Source organism: Notolepis coatsorum (genome assembly GCF_963971535.1).
Source record: "Notolepis coatsorum genome assembly, chromosome: 2".
Classification (NCBI taxonomy): Eukaryota; Metazoa; Chordata; class Actinopteri; order Aulopiformes; family Paralepididae; genus Notolepis; species Notolepis coatsorum.
In genome coordinates this window covers 112,430,096-112,454,655 of record NC_140166.1, presented here as the reverse complement: position 1 = coordinate 112,454,655, position 24,560 = coordinate 112,430,096, and the positions used below count along the sequence as shown (strand labels likewise).

The window sequence follows — 24,560 nt, the reverse complement described above, 5'->3', positions numbered from 1 at the left end:
TGAGTGAATGGGTGAATGTGAGGAACACAATTGTAAAGCGCTTTGGATAAAAGCACTATATAATGTACCATTTACCATTTAAATACCACACACTTCTGCAACAGTAGAAGAAGCACTCAAGCTTACCTTGATAAATAAAGGTATAAATGAATGAATAGATAGGTTGGGACCCACCTTCTGTCTATCCAGCCTCTCTGAATCCACGTCTCTGACGGGCTCCGGCTCTGGCGATCCGGGAAGCCCCTCCCCTTCCCTGCTCAGCCCCTCCCCCACTCTGTCCGTCTTGCCGTCCGCGTGCAGCTGGGAGGAGGACGAGGAGGAGGAGGGCGAGGAGGGAGGCATGGAGGGAGAGGAGGGGACGGAAGAGTGGGGAGGGAGAGCCGCGGGGTGGGCGGGGGAGGGGGAGGAGGAGGAGTTTGCGGGAGGGGCGGGAGACGTCGCAACGTCGCCGCGGAGACGGAGAGCTTCCTGCCGCAGCGTCTCGTTCTCGGAGGCAAGCTCCTGACGCTCCCGCCGCACGCCCGTCAGCTCCTTGGTCAGGGCGTCCAGCCGCTGTCGGAGCTGCCTCACCTCGTCCCGCGCCCGGTTACGCTCCGCACGCACCTACATGTCAATACAGGCTTTATTACACGTCAATACAAGCTTTATTACATGTTAATACAAGCTTCATTACATGTTAATACAAGCTTCATTACACGTCAATACAAGCTTCATTATTTACATGTCAATACAAGCTTCATTACATGTTAATACAAGCTTCATTACACGTCAATACAAGCTTCATTATTTACATGTCAATACAAGCTTCATTACATGTTAATACAAGCTTCATTACACGTCAATACAAGCTTCATTATTTACATGTCAATACAAGCTTCATTACATGTTAATACAAGCTTCATTACATGTTTAATACAAGCTTCATTACACGTCAATACAAGCTTCATTATTTACATGTCAATACAAGCTTTATTACACGTCAATACAAGCTTCATTACATGTTAATATACGCTTTATTACACGTCAATACAAGCTTCATTACATGTTTATATACGCTTTATTACACGTCAATACAAGCTTCATTACATGTTAATATACGCTTCATTACACGTCAATACAAGCTTCATTACATGTTTATATACGCTTTATTACACGTCAATACAAGCTTCATTACATGTTAATATACGCTTTATTACACGTCAATACAAGCTTCATTACATGTTAATACAAGCTTCATTACATGTTAATACAAGCTTCATTACATGTTAATATACGCTTTATTACACGTCAATACAAGCTTCATTACATGTTAATATACGCTTTATTACACGTCAATACAAGCTTCATTACATGTTAATATACGCTTTATTACACATCAATACAAGCTTCATTACATGTTAATACAAGCTTCATTACATGTTAATATACGCTTTATTACACGTCAATACAAGCTTCATTACACGTCAATACAAGCTTCATTACATGTTAATACAAGCTTCATTACATGTTAATATACGCTTTATTACATGTTAATACACACTTTGTTATATATGGATATATGCTTTATTACACACTTTATTGCATGTTAATAAAATCATTATTACATGTTAATACAAGTGTTCTCTAAAGCATTTGACCATTTAAATCCAATAGGACAATTACAGTGAATAGTTATATATATATATATCATTAGCCCTGTGCTATAGCCCCTTTTCACATTAAACTAGGCCAAATATCTAAAACCCTGAAAGACTGTTACTAACCCTGCTCCAGATCAAGCCTTGAACACACCAAGATTGTAGGACATAGGCTTACCATTCTCCAGGGTCAGACAGGAAGATAGATACCAATTTCCTCTCTGTGCCTTCAGTAGAAAGCCAGCTGGTTCATATCCGCTTCCGTTAATTTGCACTAAGCTAGACAAGCTTGCAGCCGGATAGCTTTCTACTGAACGCACAGAGAGGAAACTGGTACTGTATCTATCTTCTTGTCTCTCTCTGGAGAAGACAGCAGGTACATTCCCCATAATGTGGGTGTGACTTTAAGTCTGAGTTAGCCCACTTCAGAATGTGCCAGTAATCAAAACATCACCCAAAGGCTACTGCATTCAGGGTAGAGATAAACATGTTGTAGAATGCAGTTAGCCATGGGGGAAGTGCAGAGTGATAATGGGACTGTTACTGTTTGACAGCAGCCACCATCAGCCCTCCTCACCTTGTACTCTAACAAGTAGTCTTAACAATAGAAATGAATAAATACAAACTCTGGTTTGATATAAATAAATTATCTTTAAATCTAAATAAAACAAAATGTATGGTGTTTGTAAACCGCCAGATAAAAACAGACATTCAGTTGATAATAGATAATAATAGAATAGAAAGAGTATATGAAAATGTATTCCTGGGAGTGATTTTAGACCATAAACTCTGCTGGAAACCCCATATAGAATAAAGAGCATCTCAATTATTAGTAAGGTGAGACATGTACTCAATCCCAACTCATTGCACACTCTGTACTGTGCAATGATCTTGCCTTACCTGCATTACTGCACAGAGGTATGGGGTAACACATACAAAACAACCATAAATACATTGACTATCCTACAAAAAATAGCAATAAGAGTAATAAACAATGCAGGATATCGGGACCACACACACACACTGTTTCTACAATCACACACTTTGAAGTTCATTGATATGGTCAACTTTAAAACTCTGCAAGTTATGTACAAAGCAAGAAATAATCAATTACCGGTAAATATAAGAAGCACATTTCTGGATAAAGAGGGGGGATACAACCTCAGAGGACCATTGAACTTCAAAAAACCTGTGATGAAAACCAACCTGAAAATAATGTGTATCTCCTCTTACGGAGCCACCCTGTGGAATGGGCTAGAGGGGATGAACTAAAATATTGTGAAAACATAAATCAATTCAAATCTAGACTAAAACAAATCTATTTTTGATAGGTACAGAAGGGAAGAAGAGCTTTAATTGCATATTACATTTTTATTTTTTTATTTTTTAAATACGTATGATACTGTATTGTGCGCTATATCATATCACATTATATAATCATATTATAATTAATTTGTATATTATATTGAATGATATTTGCAGTATATACTATTATATTATGGTACTATATTGTATTGTATATATCATGTACTATATATCTCACATCACATTATATGTGCTGTATACACTATTATGTACTATATACTATTATATATACTATTATATACTGCAGGTATACTATACTGTAATGTGTACTATATGTGTGTACTGTAATGTGTACTATATCTGTTGTGAAGGATCAGATTAAACCGAATATATATATTTATTTATGGATATATATTTAATAGTATTTGTATATCGTTTGATATCCCTTGTATATTCCTTGTACATATACACTGAATATCCCTTTAGTCTACTAACAGCCCATAATAGTTTCATTCTACCATTGGACAAGAACCTGGCGCCAGCAGCCAAGCCCCTTGGTTCAAGTTCAGCAGTATCCCCATCATTCCTGGCGTTATCTAGAGTCTTAACCAGGCTGGGCAGACCACGTGTGGTGCTTTCATCCGAGGAGTTCTGGGCCAGGACGAGTGGACCTGTACATTGGATTACTTTACCCGGACGACGGCGAGCCCTACACGGCTTGGATTATCTACTTGCTTTGGGTGCTTTGATTATGCCATGGATAACAGCCAACACTGCTGAGTGTTGGAACTACCCCCCGAGAGGAGTCCAGGTGAGACGGCGCTCTACCCCGAGTGAGGTCGCCTCACGTCTCTTCGTTGTGGACCGGCAGCTACCGTCTACAAGAGGGCCCAGCTGTATTCATCTGTGGACCGAGGTTCTGTGGGCACCGTGTTCAGCACTCTGAATTCTCCCAAGAAATCGTTGGCCAGATGGGATATCGCCGGCGGCTCTCCTAACCCCCCCCCTACTGACTTACAACCAGCGGGACCCCCCTTTAGTGTATCCAGCTATAATCATTTAAGTACCATCGCTATAGTTCCCTAAAGAACCAGGTTGTATACTTGCTCCCTGCGTAACCAGAGATTGGACATTCAATGTTGATTTGCCTACGAATACTAATTTGCCTTACAAGTGCATTCAAATTATAAATGTCATTAAGTGAACGTTGTATATACCCTTTGCTATATAAAATATTCGATTTATACATTTGTGTGGACTTCGTTTCATCAGGTGGGAAAGTGTTCATCATATCTATATCATGTACTGTGTGGCCAGTAGTTAAAGTACATAAAGCAGGTAGTGGTTTAATGATACCATACTTATCAATACAGTCAGGGAATTGTACCCCTCAGTTACAATTGGTCCTTCGAGCCGGAGGGTAACTAGTGTAATATTAATATAGTGTTATTAATATTGAAATGGCCTATGATGAACACTCCACGAAACGGTCCTCCTAACGTAGAACGCCCGCGGCGCAGACGACAGACACCTCAGTACTTAGAGGATTACGCTGTCAGTCAACTACCTAGCCTTCGACAAACGGTAAACGCGGTAAAAGTAGAAAGTAAAATTATGTCTGACCTTAACGACCAGGTTACCCCGACCACAGAGGCCCTAGTGGGTTCTAATGTAACTGACCAAGCTCACGGTGGGGACCAGGAGGGAGCTGACATGCCTTTACCCCCCGCCAATACCGAAGAAGTAGTCCCCGACCAGCCCCGGGAGGAAGACAACCCTACAGAGAGAGAACTCTGCACGGAAGAAGAGGAGGAGAGCGCCGAGGAAATAGAGCTCCAGGACTCCCCAACGAGTACAGCCAGGAGCGGCTCACCTCTACAACCGTCTTCCCCCAGCGAAGCGGAGAGGATGCTATCACAGGCGTTCCTCGCCAGCCTGACAGCCTCTACCGAACGCGATCGACTTCAGGGTGAACGCGATCGACTTCAGGGTGAACGCGATCGACTCCAGACACAGCAACGGAGCGAAGAAGAGCGCATACGCCTGGAGATGAGACGCCTTCAGACGGAAGAGAATATGGCAAGAGACCGGGCCGACGCCCAGCGCGCCGCTGCCGGTGCCCAAAGAGAAGCGGATCTCACCAAGCGCGAAGCCGAGCGCGACAGACTACAAGCGCAGCTAATGGAGCAGCTGATCCTCAAGGCAACACCCTCTCCCTCCGCCAGGGGTTCAAGGAACTCGTCGAGACAACAGTCAAGGGCAGCGTCTCCTAACCGAGCAAGCGACCCTGAACTTGACCAACAGACCAAGCCTATACCCCCCGCAGACCCCCTTCCCAGACCGGTCCAAGCGAGACCCAGCTACAAGGAAGGAGCGGCATACACTGCGGAGAAGCTAAATAAACGACTACAGGATCTAGAGGACCTGATAGAAGAAGAAGAGGGAGAGGAGGAGAACCAAGCCCGACGACAGCACAGTACTCCACCGGACCAGGAGGTCCAGTACAGCCCAGGCTATACCCCCGCGGCGCTGCGCTACAGACCCCCGACTCTATTCACGGGTGAGCACGACGCACGACCAGCCCCGAGGAATAGCACCTGGACCAGCGGGCCATGGTACCCTGCCGGTACCAGCCCACAGAGAGGCGCAAGAGGAGACTCGCCTAGGAGGTCTCTCCCCCAACGCTCGCCGATGTATCAGCCATCCACGGCGTCATACATTGCCACACCGACGTTTCCAGACTTCACCTATGAGAATCGAGCACAGTACACGGAGCTCCGGATGTGCTTAGAGACAATGATGGTGGATGTCGCTGATGAACGCCACAAGTATGCAATATTACTGAAGCACCTGAAAGTACCGCGAGCGCACAATATAGCGCTAGCCTATGCCACCTCTACGACCCCATACACCGCGGCTCTAGCAGCGCTGGACCAGAGATATGGACGTATATGGGATTACGTAATCCAAGAGATAAGGCATATTGATCGCCTACCCCCAGCAACAGACAATCGCTCATTAGACGACCTGTCTATAAAAGTGCAGTCCCTGGTAGGGATGCTGGGAGCGCAACGGGAAAAGGGTATGCACGAGCTATACGCCAACTCTAACGTCGAGAGGATTTTAGAGAAGCTGCCACCCGCCAGACAAGAGCGCTTCAGGCGGCAGAGAGACCACCGTGATCCTAACGGTCCCGAACCATCCCTCCTCGATCTAGCCGACTTCCTGGCGAGAGAAGTCAGCAGCTTACGACTGGATACGTTCGTGCGGAGCACACCAAGCTCCAGAGAGGGACCCAGGAGAATAAACGATGGAAGAAGATCGGTGACTGTCATGCACCAATCAGAATCAGTACCGAGCAGTAAGAACCACAGTACCCCCTCGAGAAAAGAGAAGTGGAAGATGGTGTGCCCGTACTGCGAGAAGGAACACTGGCTGTCACAATGTGACCTGTTCACAAAGATGAATGCAGAAGAAGTGAGTCAATGGATAAAGTCCAACAGGCGCTGTTACCGATGTGCGCGCAGTCACATGGCAGCCGAATGCCGCCTAAAGAAGAGGTGCAGTCGGTGTGACGGAGCCCATCTAGATGTACTACACGACAGTAACAGAAGAAAGCCTGCACCTGCACCATCGAGCAGCACCAAGGCAAGTGTCATGTACATTGACCCCGCCAGCAGCAGCGGCGCCCAAGTGCTCTTAAAGGTAGTCCGTGTAACATTGAGCTACCAAGATAAAGTCATGGACACTTACGCCGTCCTTGATGACGGGTCAGAGAAGACCCTTCTGCTCGCGTCCGCTGCGGCCCAGCTGGGACTGCGGGGGAGCGAGAACCAAATGACGATTCGGACAATAAGAAGAGATTTAAAGACGATAAAGGGCGAGAATGTCTCCTTCACTATCGCAGCAAGCGGGCAGCCAGAGCGACGGTATAGGATTACAAATGCTTTCACCAGCCAAGAAATAGGACTATCACAGTACACCTACCCCATCGCCAAGCTGATGGATAAATATGTGCACCTGCGTCAACTACCTATCCCGCTCATAGACGGCGCCACCCCGACCCTGCTGATAGGCTCCGACCATGCAGACCTCATCGTCCCGATAGACCGGGTCCATACAGGACCCCGAGGCTGTCCTGCAGCAGTCGAGACCCGCCTAGGGTGGACACTACAAGGCCCCCTCGCTAAATCTCTCAACCGAACAGCAGCCACTAGCTGCCTCCACTCCAGAGCGACAGAAGAAGACACCACTCTCCTGCAGCATGTCGAGAGGCTATGGACAATAGAGACAATGCCCTTTAAGAACGAAAAGAAAGACATTCGTTCTAAAGAAGACATTTACGCCATAAACCTCCTCGAGCAAGGGACAAAGAGAGTCACAGTCGGCGGAGTGATGAGATACGCAACTCCACTCCTGAGGCGAGAGGGAATGCCAACCTTTCACGCAAAGAAAGACGCCACGGAGCGGTATCTATTGAACACAGAGCGGCGCCTAGCCAAAGACCCCGCTCAAGAGAGTGTGTACCGCGCTGAGATTGAGAAGCTAATCACAGCGGGACACGTGACAAAGATTGACATTAAAGAGGCCGATCAGACGACCGAATCATGGTACGTGCCGCACCACAAGGTCCACCACAACGGCAAGGATCGCATTGTGTTTAACTGCAGCTACCAGATCGGATCCCAAAATCTGAATAAAGAGCTCTTGCCCGGCCCCACACTCGGCCCCTCTCTACTAGGCGTGCTACTACGCTTCCGCCAGGACAAGGTGGCTATCAGCGGGGATATCAAAGGGATGTTCCTGCAGGTGAGACTAGTGGAGGAGGACAAGCCCCTGCTGCGGTTCCTATGGAGAGAGAGGATCGGAGATGAGAACCCAGCCATCTACCAGTGGGAAGTCCTCCCCTTCGGAACCACATGCAGCCCGTGCTGTGCTACATTTGCACTACAGAAACACGTCGCAGAGGACCCAGCAGCAGATGAAGAGGTCCGACACAGTGTGAAGAACAGTTTCTACGTGGACAACTGTTTACAAAGCGTTTCGACTCAAGAAGAAGCCGAGGTTCTCCTACTCAAGCTACGCGCCTCCCTGATCAAAGGCGGCTTTGATCTCAGGCAGTGGGCCAGCAGTGACCCGCACGTATTGCGCAGCCTCTCCCCCGCGGACAAGGCTGCCAGCAGCGAGACCTGGATGGCGACAATCCCAGGAGAAGCCCAAGAAATGACACTAGGACTAGTCTGGCGCTTCAAAACAGACTCGCTCCACTATAGACACAAACCCCTGACCACGGAGCAGGGAAGGTCGACGGCGATACCGACCACCAGACGGAGTGTGTACAGAACACTCGCCAGACAATATGACCCGTTGGGATGTATTCTACCTTACACCACCAGGGCAAAGATGATTGTACGAGCACTATGGGACAAGGACCAGGGCTGGGACGACCCAATACCGCACCCCTTGCCTCCACATGGAGAGAGTGGGAGACGGAGCTCCGCTCACTCCCAGGCGTCAATATACGCCGCAGCTACTTCCCACCCACAGTGAGGCCAGAGACATGCAAGATGGATCTACACGTCTTCAGTGACGCCTCCGAAGTAGCCTATGGATCGGTGGCCTACTTGCGTGCCCAAGAGAAGGGAGGAGAGATACACACTGCTTTCATCCTGGCTCGCTCAAGAATAGCCCCACGAAAGCAACAATCTATCCCGCGTCTAGAGCTCTGTGCAGCCCTAGCAGGAGCGCATCTAGCCACGTTAATCCAACGTGAACTCACCATTCCGGTGCACAGAACAATCTTGTGGTCAGATTCCACGACAGTACTCACATGGATCAAGTCTGATTCATGCAGATACAAAGTCTTCGTGGGAGTCAGAGTCACCGAGATTCAAGAGTTAACAGAAGCAGCGAGCTGGCGGTATGTGGACACCAAACACAACCCAGCTGACGTCATCACCCGGGGAATGTCCCTAGATGACCTCACCCGTCGCAACATCTACAGTGACGGACCAGAGTTCCTCAAGCTCCCGGAAGAAGAGTGGCCTACGCCCACCCCACGGGAAGCGAGTAAAGAGGAGGCTGAGAACAAGAAACCTATGTTCTGTGGACTGAGCACAGTCGCCTCCACAGACCCCTACATAGATGATTGCATTACCCTACAGAGTGCGCAGCTAAAGACATTCCTGTGGCACCACCCAGAGATTCAGCACACTGCCGACATTTCAGCAGCTGACTACGAAGAAGCAGAACTTCTTCTACTACAACGAGCCCAGAGAGACTCGTTCCCCGACGAGCTAGACTGTCTACAGGGAGGAAAGCCCGTCCCATCAGACAGCAGACTGCTCCACCTGGCACCCGAGAGCGACGCCCATAATCTCATCAGAGTGGGTGGTCGTCTGCGGAGAGCCCCCGATCTACCGGATGACGTTAAGTACCCGATAGTCTTGAACAGCCGACACAAGGTCACAGAGCTGATCATAAAGAAATACGACGAGGATGTACACCACGCAGGAGCAGAGAGAGTCTTCGCGGAGATCAGACGTCGCTATTGGATACTTCAAGGAAGAGAAGCAGTGCGACGCTTCCAGCGAACCTGTCTAGACTGCCGAAAGTGGCGCGCGCAGCCCAGCATACCCCGGATGGCTGACCTACCTCCCTGTCGCCTCCGACTCGGCGACAAGCCATTCCACTCCACAGGCATGGACTGTTTTGGCCCGTTGTACATAAAGAAAGGAAGAGGAACCGAGAAGCGGTGGGGTATTGTATTCAAATGCATGACCACCAGAGCGATACATATCGAACTCCTTCCGACCATGAGCACAGACTCATTCCTTATGGCCTTCCGAAGATTCACATCACGGAAAGGAAAACCGTCTACATTGTTGTCTGATCACGGGACAAACTTCAAAGGCGGAGAAAGAGAGCTGAGAGAGAGATTCCAAGCTATGGGCCCAGAACTTAAGACCCACCTCGCTCCATCCCAGATTGACTTCCAGTTTAATCCCCCGAACGCACCCCACTTCGGTGGAACCTGGGAACGAGAAGTACGTTCAATAAAGACAGCCCTGTACGCCGTGCTTGGGGCCCAGACCGTGGCGGAAGAAGTCCTAATGACAGTCCTCACGGAGATCGAGGGAGTATTGAACTCCAAGCCCCTCGGCTACGTCTCAAGTGATGTAGCAGATGTCGACCCAGTCACCCCCAACACACTCTTGATGGGGCGGCTGGACCCCGCGCTACCCCAGACAATGTACAGGCCTGAAGAAGCGAACGGCCGAAGAATGTGGAGGTACAGTCAAGTACTAGCTGACAAGTTTTGGAACAGCTTCCTACTCCACTACCTACCGTCTCTACAGACCCGCCAGAAGTGGGTAAAAGAGAGAGACAATTTGACAGAAGGAACAGTCGTCATGATTATCGACCAGTCACTACCCAGAGCTATGTGGCCGGCAGGCCGCGTAAGCAAAGTGATCACCGGTGCCGATGGCAAGGTCCGAGCAGCCGAGGTGCTCGTCCAAGGGCGAACTTACACACGACCCGTGGCGAGGCTAATAGAACTGCCCAGACTCCCAGACACCATCGATGACGACCATGACCCCACGACTTTGTGAGTTGACTGACCCTTACAGCGGACCTTGAGTGGTAGACAGTACGGTTAATCTGTCTCTGCTTAGCTAATTAGGTGGGACTAATTAGGGGGCGGCTGTTGTGAAGGATCAGATTAAACCGAATATATATATTTATTTATGGATATATATTTAATAGTATTTGTATATCGTTTGATATCCCTTGTATATTCCTTGTACATATACACTGAATATCCCTTTAGTCTACTAACAGCCCATAATAGTTTCATTCTACCATTGGACAAGAACCTGGCGCCAGCAGCCAAGCCCCTTGGTTCAAGTTCAATCGTGCCGACGAACATGTCGTTACAAGCCCGGTTCCGCGTAGGAATACGTCTGGCGAAATACGAATGGTACTATTTGTTCACAGCGCATATATATATGGCGCAAGTAAAGTAGAACTTTCTTTTAGTCCATTAGTCCTTTACCCTCCAACCTAGTAACAGACGTGAAGCCTCACCCACGACCCACGTGTGGTGCAGTATGGCCTACTTGGCCTCAGAATAGGCATTGAGACATCGTGTGGATTAATAGTTGAATTGTCATAGTTTGGCACTATACCGTCGAGTGGGACGTATTTCTATTAAGTTAATAATAGTCTATTATGTATGGTGCATCGTTCGGTTAGAGTTATAAAGTGAGCAGTATCCCTATCGTTCCTGGCGTTATCTAGAGTCTTAACCAGGCTGGGCAGACCACGTGTGGTGCTTTCATCCGAGGAGTTCTGGGCCAGGACGAGTGGACCTGTACATTGGATTACTTTACCCGGACGACGGCGAGCCCTACACGGCTTGGATTATCTACTTGCTTTGGGTGCTTTGATTATGCCATGGATAACAGCCAACACTGCTGAGTGTTGGAACTACCCCCCGAGAGGAGTCCAGGTGAGACGGCGCTCTACCCCGAGTGAGGTCGCCTCACGTCTCTTCGTTGTGGACCGGCAGCTACCGTCTACAAGAGGGCCCAGCTGTATTCATCTGTGGACCGAGGTTCTGTGGGCACCGTGTTCAGCACTCTGAATTCTCCCAAGAAATCGTTGGCCAGATGGGATATCGCCGGCGGCTCTCCTAACCCCCCCCCCCTACTGACTTACAACCAGCGGGACCCCCCTTTAGTGTATCCAGCTATAATCATTTAAGTACCATCGCTATAGTTCCCTAAAGAACCAGGTTGTATACTTGCTCCCTGCGTAACCAGAGATTGGACATTCAATGTTGATTTGCCTACGAATACTCATTTGCCTTACAAGTGCATTCAAATCATAAATGTCATTAAGTGAACGTTGTATTAGGGGTGGACGGTATGGTCTAAAATTTATATCACGGTATAATTTGAAGCATAGACGGTAACGGTATATATCACGGTATCATCGTTTTTGATAAAAAAAATGTTTTTATTTTATATATATATTTTTTTTTTATAAAATATATATATTATATAATTAGACTTGTACTGGTATTATCTGCGAGACATCGCCACCACGCAACAAGCTCCACTGTCTGTGTGTACTCTAGTAGCCTCCAGCTACGGCCAGAATTCTCCGGAGCTGCACCTGGACCTATACTCGAGTAGCCTCGAGCAGAGCTACGGCCAGGATTCTCCGGCGCTGCACCTGGACCCTATTGTATTGGTATTATAACGTTAGCAAGCCCTCAGCTCGAATACGCATCAAATCAGTGTTATAAGACATTGATATCATGAGCTATCTGTAGCTACTGCATATATAACGTTAATACAACGCCTCAGTGAATTATTTAGTTCAATGGGACATTTCGTTTTGAACGGTGAACTAACTTGTGTTAACGTGAGCTAACAGGTAGCATACACGTCTCTAGTACTAGACTTTGTGGAGCGTTTGTTGATGTCAGGAGCTATCGGTAGCTGGCCGACTAGATACCGTTCGGTTAGACAATGCCCCATCATGTATTAAACTAAAAGTGAATAGTTGACTGGGTCATTTTGTAACGGTAGCTAAGCTAACGTTAGCTCAGGGAGACGCCGACAGCTCCCGTGTCCCGTCCCACTAGACTACTAGACCCGTGTTTACATGCGTGCGGTAGGGGCTGGCACGCCCACTGCGCGAAGCCTCCTAAATAACTTTTTCCAGTTCGCACATATCTATTATCTATGACTAATTCTATCTATTTTTAGGGGCAAATGCCAGTGAAATAGTCACGCTGTGGTTACATGACGTCATTGCTATTTTAGAGCTGCACTACCGGTTACACGGTATACTCAAAATCCATACCGTAGAGCAAATTCATACCGTTTATACCGTATACCGTTTATACCGTCCACCCCTACGTTGTATATACCCTTTGCTATATAAAATATTCGATTTATACATTTGTGTGGACTTCGTTTCATCAGGTGGGAAAGTGTTCATCATATCTATATCATGTACTGTGTGGCCAGTAGTTAAAGTACATAAAGCAGGTAGTGGTTTAACCCTTAGAAGTCATTGGGGCTTTATTATTGCTCCCGTGGGCGGAGAACAAAAGAATTAGAATCTCTCACAAATGCTCAGGAAGTCCCGTTTTTCAAAAATCTATAAAAATAGAACAAAGACAATTTCGAGTGCATATAGTGTAATCTATATGTATCCTTACTTGCTAAACATAATACGACTTGTAATTATGTTTAATTCTTGCTCAATTCTATAGTTCTAAATATCCCTGTATTCCCCCGAAACTACAACGCGTCACGTACATGCACACGCGCACACACAAACAGCGCATAGGTGTTAATCACTGAGTGATCTAATATGCATATTCTTCAGCGCGAGAGGGGGGGGGGGGTTGTGTTTCTCACTGTCTGTCGTTGATAATAATAGTCCTGCAGTTCGCAGTTCATTCATTCACGGTGATGACAGCTCTCTAGTCTAGAGTAGAGAGGTGGCCTGTTACTGTTCCATGATTTTCATTCGGCGCTTCAGCTCACCTCGCAGAGCAGCGGTCCTGCGCTACTGCGGTCCGTTGTTGACGAGTTCGAATCCCATCAAAAAAAAAATTTTAACGTGATTTTTTTTTTTTACACGTGTATTCTTTCGCCGGTTAAGGTTAGGCATGGTTAAGGTCTCTCTGTATCTCTCTCTCTCTCTCTGTATCTCTCTCTCTCTCTCTCTCTCTCTCTCTCTCTCTCTCTCTCTCTCTCTCTCTCTCTCTCTCTATTACTATACTATTATATATCTATATATGAATGAATGAATGAATGAATGAATGAATGAAAACTTTATTAACAGATTGCAGAATGGGTACAGTACAGTACAGCTCAATACATACAATTGTTAAGGGGATGCAGACCAGAGAAAGACTTTCGTCTTGTTTACATCAGGGTCCCCCATTTTCAATTCATCGTAACATATATGACATACATGACATACAGATAGACAGTACTGCTACATCTATACATTTATGACATACCAGATTTGCAATTACAGTACTGTTTGTGATACAAAAAGAGTCCAGAAAGAAAAGAGTATATACATTAGGCGTAGAAACTGTACATTGGAGTGGGTAGTGATTCACATTCCTTTACAGCTTTGGGTAGGGCGTTCCACATTGATGTGGCATAATTGCGAAACGTGTTTAGTCCCTTGTTTGAGCCGAATCTGGGTTTAACATGATTTGTGGAGCTCCCTCGGGTGTTGTGATCGTGGTATTCACTGACCTTTGGGAAGTATTTTGTCATGTACATGGGTACCTTGGTCGTGTAGTGTATCTTGTAGACCAGGCCCATTGCAAGTTGCTGTACTCTGTTGTCTACTCTAAGCCATCCTAGGTTGTCAAAGTGGGCAGGGGTGAGGTGGGTTCTAGGAGTAAGGTCAAGCAGTAGTCTGACCAGTTTGTTTTGAGATGTTTGTAATTTTGTTTTTAGCGCCTTTGAGGTGCTTTGGTACCATGAGGTGCAAGCATAGTCGTAGTACCCTTGAATGAGTGCTCCTGCTAGAGTCTTCAGGGTATTCTTGTTTACCAGTGAGGAGATCCGGTACAAGAATCGTGTTCGTTGGTTTTTTTTTTTCAACCTGTAACTTTCTAATATATATATCTAAATGTCTAAACCTCTGTCTATCTATATATATCTAAATGTCTAAACCTCTGTCTATCTAGTGTGTGTATACACCAGTATCACTGACTACCACGGCAAGCCTATAGAAAATGATTCTATTTAATAATAATAATTATTATTATTATTATAAATGTCTCTCTCTCTGTTTCTTTCTTTCTTTCTTTCTTTCTTTCTTTCTTTCTTTCTTTCTTTCTTTCTTTCTTTCTTTCTTTCTTTCTTTCTTTCTTTCTTTCTTTCTTTCTTTCTTTCTTTCTTTCTTTCTTTCTTTCTTTCTTTCTTTCTCTTTCTTTCTTTCTTTCTCTCTTTCTATTATATTACTATTATATATCTAAGATAAGATAAGATAAGATAAGATAAGATATTCCTTTATTGATCCCCTTGGGGAAATTCAGGCATCATAGCAGCATGGGGGGGAGGGGGGAGGGGTACAGGTAGTAAAACAACACAGTATACAGGTAGTAAAAGACAACACAGGCAGTGTAAACAAATTGATCAATATGGTCAATATAATTTACTATCTGACTAGCTGAGGAATATTCACATTATTCACAGTGTCACATGAGGTGCAGTATGCAAGAGGTAGTGTTATAATAATTTACTATCTACTGAGTATACATTAATCAAAGTACCAGGGTAGTCTACTTTGTCCCCCTTGGGTTCCTATAAGTCCCAGGTCAATGTCTGGTAGCAGTCGCTGTCGCTGCCCCCTGTTGTGGGGCCTGGAGGCTGCTAGTCGCTGCCCACTGTTGTGGAGCCTGATGGCCGCTGGTATGAAGGACTGTCCGAGGCGGTTAGTTGAGTGTCGGGGGGGGATGAGTCTGTGGCTGAACGAGCTTCTCATCTTGACTAGCTCGTCGTAGAGGGGGTGGTAGGGGTTCTCCATGATGGCATCCAGCTTCCTTATCATCCCCCTCTCTACCATCACCTCAAGTCTAGGTAGCTCGACTCCCACCACGGAGCTAGCCTTCCTCACCAGCTTGTTGAGCTTGTTGGTGTCCCTTGAGTTGATGTAGCCTCCCCAGCATGCCACAGCATAGAAGAGGATGCTGGCCACAACAGACTGGTAAAAAGACTGCAGCAGTTTGTTGCACACATTGAAGGACCTGAGTCTCCTCAGGAAGAACAGCCTGCTCTGTCCCTTCCTGTAGAGGGCCTCTGTGTTGTCCGACCAGTCCAGTTTATTGTTCAGGTGTACCCCAAGGAACTTGTATGAGTCCACCATCTCCACATCCACCCCTCGGATGGAGATGGGAATCTATCTAAATATCTAAACCTCTGTCTATCTAGTGTGTGTATATGCATGGCATCAAATCAAAGTGTGTGTTGCCTGTATTGATCAGTCACACTATACCCCCATTCAGCTGTAATTGTTCCCTGCTGGGCCTTTGTTTCATGGTGTGAATTAGTCATTGAAATTAACATTGACATCACATTGAATTCTGGGAAGGAGTGTAGTTCCCTTATCATTAGCTGAATTCACTGAATTCTCTTCAGAGGCTCCTGCTGCAAATTGGCAATGACTGTACCAGAATGTTTGATAGGACATTGATTGAAAACTGTCGTCTCAAATTTGACAATTGATGGCTTATTTTGAAGGTATGAATCTGTAATTTTATATTATGTAACAAAAAAAAAGGGGGAAATTCTCAGGAGGAGGAGCTATTTAGGTTAGACTTCTAAGGGTTGATACCATACTTATCAATACAGTCAGGGAATTGTACCCCTCAGTTACAATATCTATATGTATCTACTATGTATGTATGTAAATGACATTTTTTTTTTAAATGAAACGTAAGTCTTCAGGGGTAGGGCCCGACAAGCCTAGTGCTTCTCCATAGCCCTTTTCGGACAATTGGACAATGCTGCAATAGCAGCTGGTAAAACGTTGGTGATTTATAGAATGACCGTTGTTATGTGTCCAAAGCCCGAAATAAAAAATAACTGAACTGAACTGAACTCGTAATATGTACTGTTTATACTGTATGCAAACAACTGAATATGTACTGTATATACTGTATGTAAAAACAGAATATGTACTGTACTGTATATACTCAACTGTATGTAAACAACTCATGTAAACAACTCCTCACCTTGTACTGTGCTGTATATGTGTTTACATACGCTTGCAGTAGTTCTTAGTTCTATCTATTACTTAATTTCACAATTTTCTTATATACTTTGATTCTACTGTCACCATGTATGCATATATGCTTCATGTCCATATAAATACATGTATTTATTGCTCCAACTCCGCCCACTACAAACATGGGAACTCTCTAACCCCATCTCCCCGAGTGGTTGTCTCGTAGTGTTGACCAAGGTGGTGGTTGTCTCGGCCAAGATTGCAGTGACTGTTCTACCCCCACATTGGTTGGGGCACCACGGACTGAGGCCATGGATCAGCTTCATACCGTCTTCTGTCCGACCTACACCGTCTAAGCCACAGGCATGCCTGTGGTTTAGACGTTGAGTTCATTTCTGGGTTAAGTACTTCTATTCTATTCACATATATGCTTACTACATATATCTATTGCTATGTCCGCCCATCACAATCACGCAAACTGTCTAACGCCTGTCCCGTCTCCCTGTCTCCCTGTGAGTGGCTGTCTCGTGGTGATGACCGGAGTGGTGGATGTCCCGTGATGGTGACCGGGAGGATGCGATCCTCTCTACGCCGCCCCCATACCTCAAATGGAACCGCCATCAGCTCTATTTTCAATCTTTCAAAACGTTCTTATGTACCGCAGTTGCTATTGCATGTACTTATTTGTGTTTAATTTAGTGCTGTCAATAGATTAAAAAAAATTAACTAATTAATCTCACAATTTTCTGTAATTAATCTAGATTACCGGTAATCTAGATAAAAAATTGCATTTTTCTACTTAAGACCGAAGCTTGTAACAGATATTTAATATCACCGACATCTAAGAAGGGAGATCCCCCCTTGAACGGCCCTTCTAAGGTTTCTCCCCTCCACATTGCCTGTGGTGCTTTTTTCCTATTGCTAGGTTTTTTTTGTGAGTTTTTCCTTACCTTCGTGTGGGGTATGTCTGGGAGTGTTGCATTCATTTAATTTATTTATTTTATATTCTATTTTATATTTCCTGGTGTTTTTGTCTTTGTTTTTCATTTATTGTGATGTTTCTTCTTGACTTCTTTAAAGAAGACGTGTCCAGCCCATGGGGACATTAACGTGTGTTGTCGGGCCTTACAAATTAATTTGATTTGATTTGATATACTGTATGTAAACAACTCATCACCCTGTACTGTGCTGTATGTAAAAAAAGAAAAGAAAATAAGAATAATATGTACTGTATATACAGTAAAAGAAAACTCCTCACCTTGCTCCACTTCTCCCTCCAGTTGGCTGTGCAGTCGGACCACCACCTCATGGTCTTCTCCATCTGGGCCGCCCTGGCCCGTGCCTCCTCCAGCTCCCTGAGCCTCAGCTCCTCTCTGCTCTCCCAGTCCGCCCCGGCCAGGTCCCCCATGGCCCCCAGGGAGCCCAGCCCCAGGCCGCTCAGGCCAGGGGACAGCAGCAGAGGGGGGCTGGAGCTGGGCGTTCCTCCGGTGGGGCTGGGGGTGTGCGCGAGGCTATCCGGGGAGCGCACCCCCCTGTCGGGCCCCAGGCCCAGGCCACAGAGCAGGCCCCCTCCGGCCGACTTGGAGGACTCGGACAGGTGGGGACTGGGCGTGTGGTTCATGATGGCGCCGATGGCGAGGAAGAGGTGGAGGAGGAGGAGGGAGAAAGGGGGTGTGGTGTTGTGGAGGACGTGTTCAGGAGAGCATCGTCTGCTCCGTCATCGCGGTGCAGCCTGGAGGAACAAACACAGGAAGGAACGCAGGATTAAAAACACAGAGAAGAACGCTCCCAAAGACGCTGTAGTGAGACCCCTGCTGGCCTGGGATCAGATCCCACCAGAACCTTCTCTCCTCTGTCTCTGGAACCACATGTACCCCTGCTGGCCTGGGATCAGATCCCACCAGAACCTTCTCTCCTCTGCCTCTAGAACCACATGTACCCCTGCTGGCCTGGGATCAGATCCCACCAGAACCTTCTCTCCTCTGCCTCTAGAACCACATGTACCCCTGCTGGCCTGGGATCAGATCTCACCAGAACCTTCTCTCCTCTGCCTCTAGAACCACATGTACCCCTGCTGGCCTGGGATCAGATCCCACCAGAACCTTCTCTCTTCTGTCTCTGGAACCACATGTACCCCTGCTGGCCTGGGATCAGATCTCACCAGAGCCTTCTCTCCTCTGTCTCTGGAAACACATGTACCCCTGCTGGCCTGGGATCAGATCTCACCAGAACCTTCTCTCCTCTGTCTCTGGAACCACATGTACCCCTGCTGGCCTGGGATCAGATCCCACCAGAACCTTCTCTCCTCTGTCTCTGGAACCACATGTACCCCTGCTGGCCTGGGACCAGATGACTGACATATGTTTCACCCATTGTTTCAGGGAAAGCAGTTCTGAATAAAAAGGAATGAACTAAAAAACACAAACAGGTCAACATTCACATCACATGTACTGTATATACTGTATGTAAAATACAGAATATGTACGGTATATCTCTATGTAAAAAACTGAATATGTACTGTATATACTATATATAAATTGAATATGTACTTTATATTCTGTATGGAAAAGGTTAATGTGCACTGTATATACTGTATGATAATTTTTTGAATGAGTATTGTATATATATGTAAAGAAAAAAGTCATATACTGTATGCAAAAATACATATGCACTGTATATACTGTATGTAAATAACTGAATATGTACTGTATATGCTGTATGTAAAAATAACTGGAAATGTACTGTATGTTATGTATTGTATGTAAATCTGAAAAGTGGGAATATAACACTCTCAATCTCTCACTGGACACAGTCGAGGGGTGTAACGATGCATCGATTAAATTTTTTTTGGGGAATTAACTGATAGAAAATTAATCAAATCGAATCTAATCCTGGTCACAGAGATTTCATGATGCATTGAATCGTTGCCTGAAGAATTGTAATCGAATCTAATCGTTGTGAGGTAGAATCGTTACGTCCCCTACTCATAACTGTGATTATTACAATAGCAGACCTCCATGAGGAAAGAAAACCAACACCTACTAAACACCATGCTGTTCAATCTGACACCTACTAAACACCATGCTGTTCAAAGTAACACCTACTAAACACCATGCTGTTCAATCTGACACCTACTAAACACCATGCTGTTCAATCTGACACCTACTAAACACCATGCTGTTCAATCTGACACCTACTAAACACCATGCTGTTCAATCTAACACCTACTAAACACGATGCTGTTCAATCTGACACCTACTAAACACCATGCTGTTCAATCTGACACCTACTAAACACCATGCTGTTCAATCTGACACCTACTAAACACCATGCTGTTCAATCTGACACCTACTAAACACCATGCTGTTCAATCTGACACCTACTAAACACCATGGGGCAAATTGACAAAGAATGGATTGCACGGCGCTAATAGCACCCTTAACTGATTGTGATTAGCGAGCGCTATGTGCTCCGTCTTTGTGAGCCATTCACTAAAGATATTGTGCGGATGAGATACTAGCGCAAACAAGCCCATATGTGTGCAATTTGCTCCTGATTTGCTCCAGCGCAGTTGGCTCGCAGAGCAGTTTGCACCTGGCAGCGGTGTTGGCAGATATCAGGAAGGGGAAGAAATAAACCCGAAATGAGGCATAGACATAACAGTATTTTGTATTTAGTTTATTTCGTATTGTATTTAGTTTATTTCGTAATGTATAGAGCTTGCTTAATTTGTATTTTCATGACACATTGCATCTTTTGGTTTTGTCACTATCTTTTGTCATGGCATCCCCAAATAAATAATTTTGAGCAGACCTGTCCCCTGCTGTATTCACTGTACACACATGACTGTGTGGCCAGGTTCAGCTCCAACTCCATAGTGAAGTTTGCGGACGACACGTGGTGGTGGGGCTGATCGCTAACAATGACGAGAAGGCCTATCGAGAGGAGGTTGATGCACTGGCACACTGGTGCCGGGATAACAGCCTACTCCTGAACATTGGTAAAACCAAAGAGCTGATCGTGGATTTTAGGAGAATACAGCAGGGGACACACACACCACTGTGGATAAATGGGGCTATCGTGGACAGGGTAAGCAGTTTCAAGTACCTGGGAGTCCACATCACAGAGGACCTGACATGGTCTACACCAGGGGTAGGCAACCCTAGGCCCGCGTGCCTGCATATATATATATATGTGCAAAATATTTCACTATAATATTTCAAAGCAAAAAAATAAAAAAATTATAATATATATATATATATATATATATATATATATATATATATATATATATATATATATATATATATTATAGTGAAATATTTTGCACTGTTGTCGCATTTATCTTGTTGAAATCCTCCCACAGGTTCTTTTTACTACCACATATTTAATTGAGACCCTTTATTTGTTTATTATTTCAATTTAGCTGGAAATACATTGCTACATCATTCAGTAACATTTGCAGAGCCTTAAAACAAAAACATTATTATGGTCACCATTGTGACCAGTGGGATTAATCAACAAATTGTATTATTTATTTTTCTATTTCATTGAACATTGCACATGTTAAAAGCCATTTTTTTACTCAAAATGTGAGTATTACCAAGTCAACTTGTGTTCTTAAAACAATGACAATAAACATAGTTTTATTAGGTTGAAATAATGTGGTTGTGTACTTATTTTTCTGTTAACTTATTATGGATTGAAAACTGAAAACCTTAATGCACAGTAACTGAACTCAATATTTTTAAGTTCTGGTAACTTATTATTATTTTTTTACAGTGTAGTCTTGCGATCAATCAAAACGTATTTACACGATATACCTCACATTCACCCTCCATTCACATCCTGGTGTTCATGATGGTGTGTGATGTGTCCAAAAATGAATGGGCAAATGTGAGTGAAATGGTCGCACTGTATGCAGCTGTTTGTCTGCATTGCATTCCCCCCCCAACTCAGATTTAGGGTTGATACAACCATCATAATAATATTGTTAATAATAACAATAACAATAATGATGTAATAATGTAAAAATTATTCAAAAGACCTGATTATGAGAAGAAAAAAATTACGATGCATGGAATATTGTTGAGGCACACTAGTTACAACTATATTTCAAACAGGCACTCCATGTCAAAAAGGTTGCTGACCCCTGGTCTACACACATAGATTCTGTGGTGAAAAAGGCGAAACAGCACCTCTATCACCTGAGACAGCTAAGGAAGTTCAGAGTATCGGGGAAGATACTCCACTCCTTCTATTCCGGGGCTGTAGAGAGCATTCTGACTGGAAACATCACTGCCTGGTTTGGAAACAGCACGGCACAGGACAGGAAGGCACTCCAGAGGGCGGCTGGGTGGCGCAGCGGACATTGCGCTCGTCACCAACGCAAGAGACACCGGTCTCGAATCCGGCTGTCAGCGTTGCCTCCGGCTTGGGCCGGCCGTCATACTGACTCAATTGGCAGAGTCAGCGGGAGGGGAGTTGATGGGTGGTAGTCTGGTCGTTGTAAACAGCGACTCCTACTGGTTGGTCAGGGCGCCTGCACAGCAAAGACAGGAAATGGCGGGGGCAGTGTGAGCCTCCCACACGTTACACCTCGCCAATGAGAGTCCGCGTTGGCAGGTGAAAAGTGACTGGCTGCCTCCACATGTATCGGAGGGGACATGTGATGGGCTTCTATCCTCCCTACGACTGGCCAGTGGGGGGCACATGCGAGCAACGATCAGGACAGGGGATGGAGAATTGGCACGAGAGAGAAAAATTGGGATGGGAGAAAAATCACAGAAAAAAGGAGAAAAAGTAGGTAAAAAAAAAAGGGAAGGCACTCCAGAGAGTGGTGCGCTCAGCAGAGCGTACTACGGGTATTGCACTACCACCCCTGCAGGACTTATATAACAGGAGGTGCAAATCCAGAGCCTGCAGAATTATGAAAGACCCCCACCACCCCAACAACAGCCTGTTCAAGCTGCTGCGGTCAGGCAAGCGCCTACGGTCACACGCTGCAAGAACAGAGAGACTCCGGCTCAGCTTCTTCCCCCAGGCCATCAGAACACTGAACTCTCCACACACACACACACACACACACACACACACACACACACACACACACACACACACACACACACACACACACACACACACACACACACACACACACACACACACACACACACACACACACACACACACACACACACACACACACACACACACACACACACACACACACACACACACACACACACGCGGCAACCGCTAAAACAATCACTTAAACAAAATGTCACTTTAAAAATAGAAAGTCACTTTAAAGGAAGGAGGTACTAATAGTATAGGTTAGATACATTAAGAGTTAAAATTATAAATTGTATAGTAGTGTATATAGGAACCAGTTTCTCAGGAACTTAGCATGTATTTTTTTTTACCATGCATATCTATTTAATTTTTTCTATGTTTATTTTTTTCTATGCCTATTTTTATTATTGTATTTTGCACAATCAATGCGGGCATGACCACCCACATTTCACTGTATGCCCTGGTATGCACGTGACAAATAAACCTCCTGATTCTTGATTCCATGGTGCTGAATCTTTAGACCGAAGTTAGGCACTGTGCCAGTGAAAATATTGTCTCATTTAGGAATATTTTTGGAGTGGGAAAGTTGTATTTAATGTTAAGTTAAGATAATAGAACCCGCATTACCATATACTCCAGAATAAACTTTTCATTGGCCGTGTTTCCAGCATCTACTCCTCATGGACCTGACAAAACGTTATAAATTAAAAGTTTTTTCTGGAGCAGTGTGCGGGTTCTATTCTCTTCATTGTGATTATCACCTAACCCAGCACCCAAAGGAGTGATGTGCTTTGGGGGGGAATATATAGCGTTGCCCCACCGCTACGATCCAGGCATCTAAGCCGGCTTTTTAAGATGACAAATGTGCGCTCGATCAAATGTGTGCGTTATTATATTACTGGCATTGCACACTACCTGTGTTGATTGAATATGTTTGCTTCCTATTTCTAAAAACATGTTAGTTTTCACTTGGTGGTACAATTGGAACGTGAGTGCAGTCAATAATAATAATAAACTTTATTTATATAGCACCTTTCATACAAGGATTGCAGTTCCAAGTGCTTTATATAATGAAGATATAATAAAACAAGCAGAAAGAACACAAATACAAATTGCAGCATGATGCAAAATCTAAATCTCGTTACAAAATCAATCAATCGATAGCGCCGACAACATTGGGAAAGCCGACGTTAAATAACAATATTTAAATAATAAATAAGATTGCATGGGATCTCTGGGTGGCTGGCTCAATAGCATCCTTTATTTCATCGAGTAGATTCAGAACAATAATCGCTTGAGCTGCCAACCTGTGTCTCCGGATGATTTCGGTCTTGCCTAAATCAAAAAGTGATATTCTCATTTAGAAATATTCTTTGACGAGCACGCTTGGCATTACGATGCTTTTGCCTGGCAACAATTACTGCTGCCATGATCACAATGACACTCCTTTATAAATGCGCTTAGTTACCACCAAATCCCTGAAGATGCGTGGCAATTAGCACCGATCTTTGTGAATTGGGAGTGTATCTGCAATGAGGCTCATTTGCATAGAAAGGGGCACATGGGCCGCCCATATTACCTCATTTAAATACCCGCAAATACCACCGACACGCAATGCTGAGGGCAACGCAATTACCACCGTATTTCACCCTTTGCGCTTGCTTTGTGAATAGTAAACTGTGTTTCAGAGCTATTTACGCTGGCATAGCTTCAGAAAAAGCTGTGCAATCCCTTTGTGAATTCACCCCCATGTTGTTCAGTCTA

The 24,560-nt window shown here is 45.1% G+C and overlaps 1 protein-coding gene across 3 annotated transcripts in view; it reads right to left on the bottom strand.

Moving 5' to 3' along the window:
• Positions 1–24,560, bottom strand: part of ccdc102a (coiled-coil domain containing 102A) — a 336,579-nt gene that overhangs the window by 117,647 nt on the left and 194,372 nt on the right. For all 3 annotated transcript variants that reach the window (XM_084308068.1, XM_084308070.1, XM_084308069.1), the window contains 2 exons: positions 17,980–18,453; positions 175–603 (listed from right to left, as the gene is read on the bottom strand). In XM_084308068.1, coding sequence (XP_084164194.1) covers positions 175–603; positions 17,980–18,342 — 792 coding nt within the window. In that variant the 5' untranslated portion in view covers positions 18,343–18,453. The remainder of the gene's footprint in view (positions 1–174; positions 604–17,979; positions 18,454–24,560) is intronic.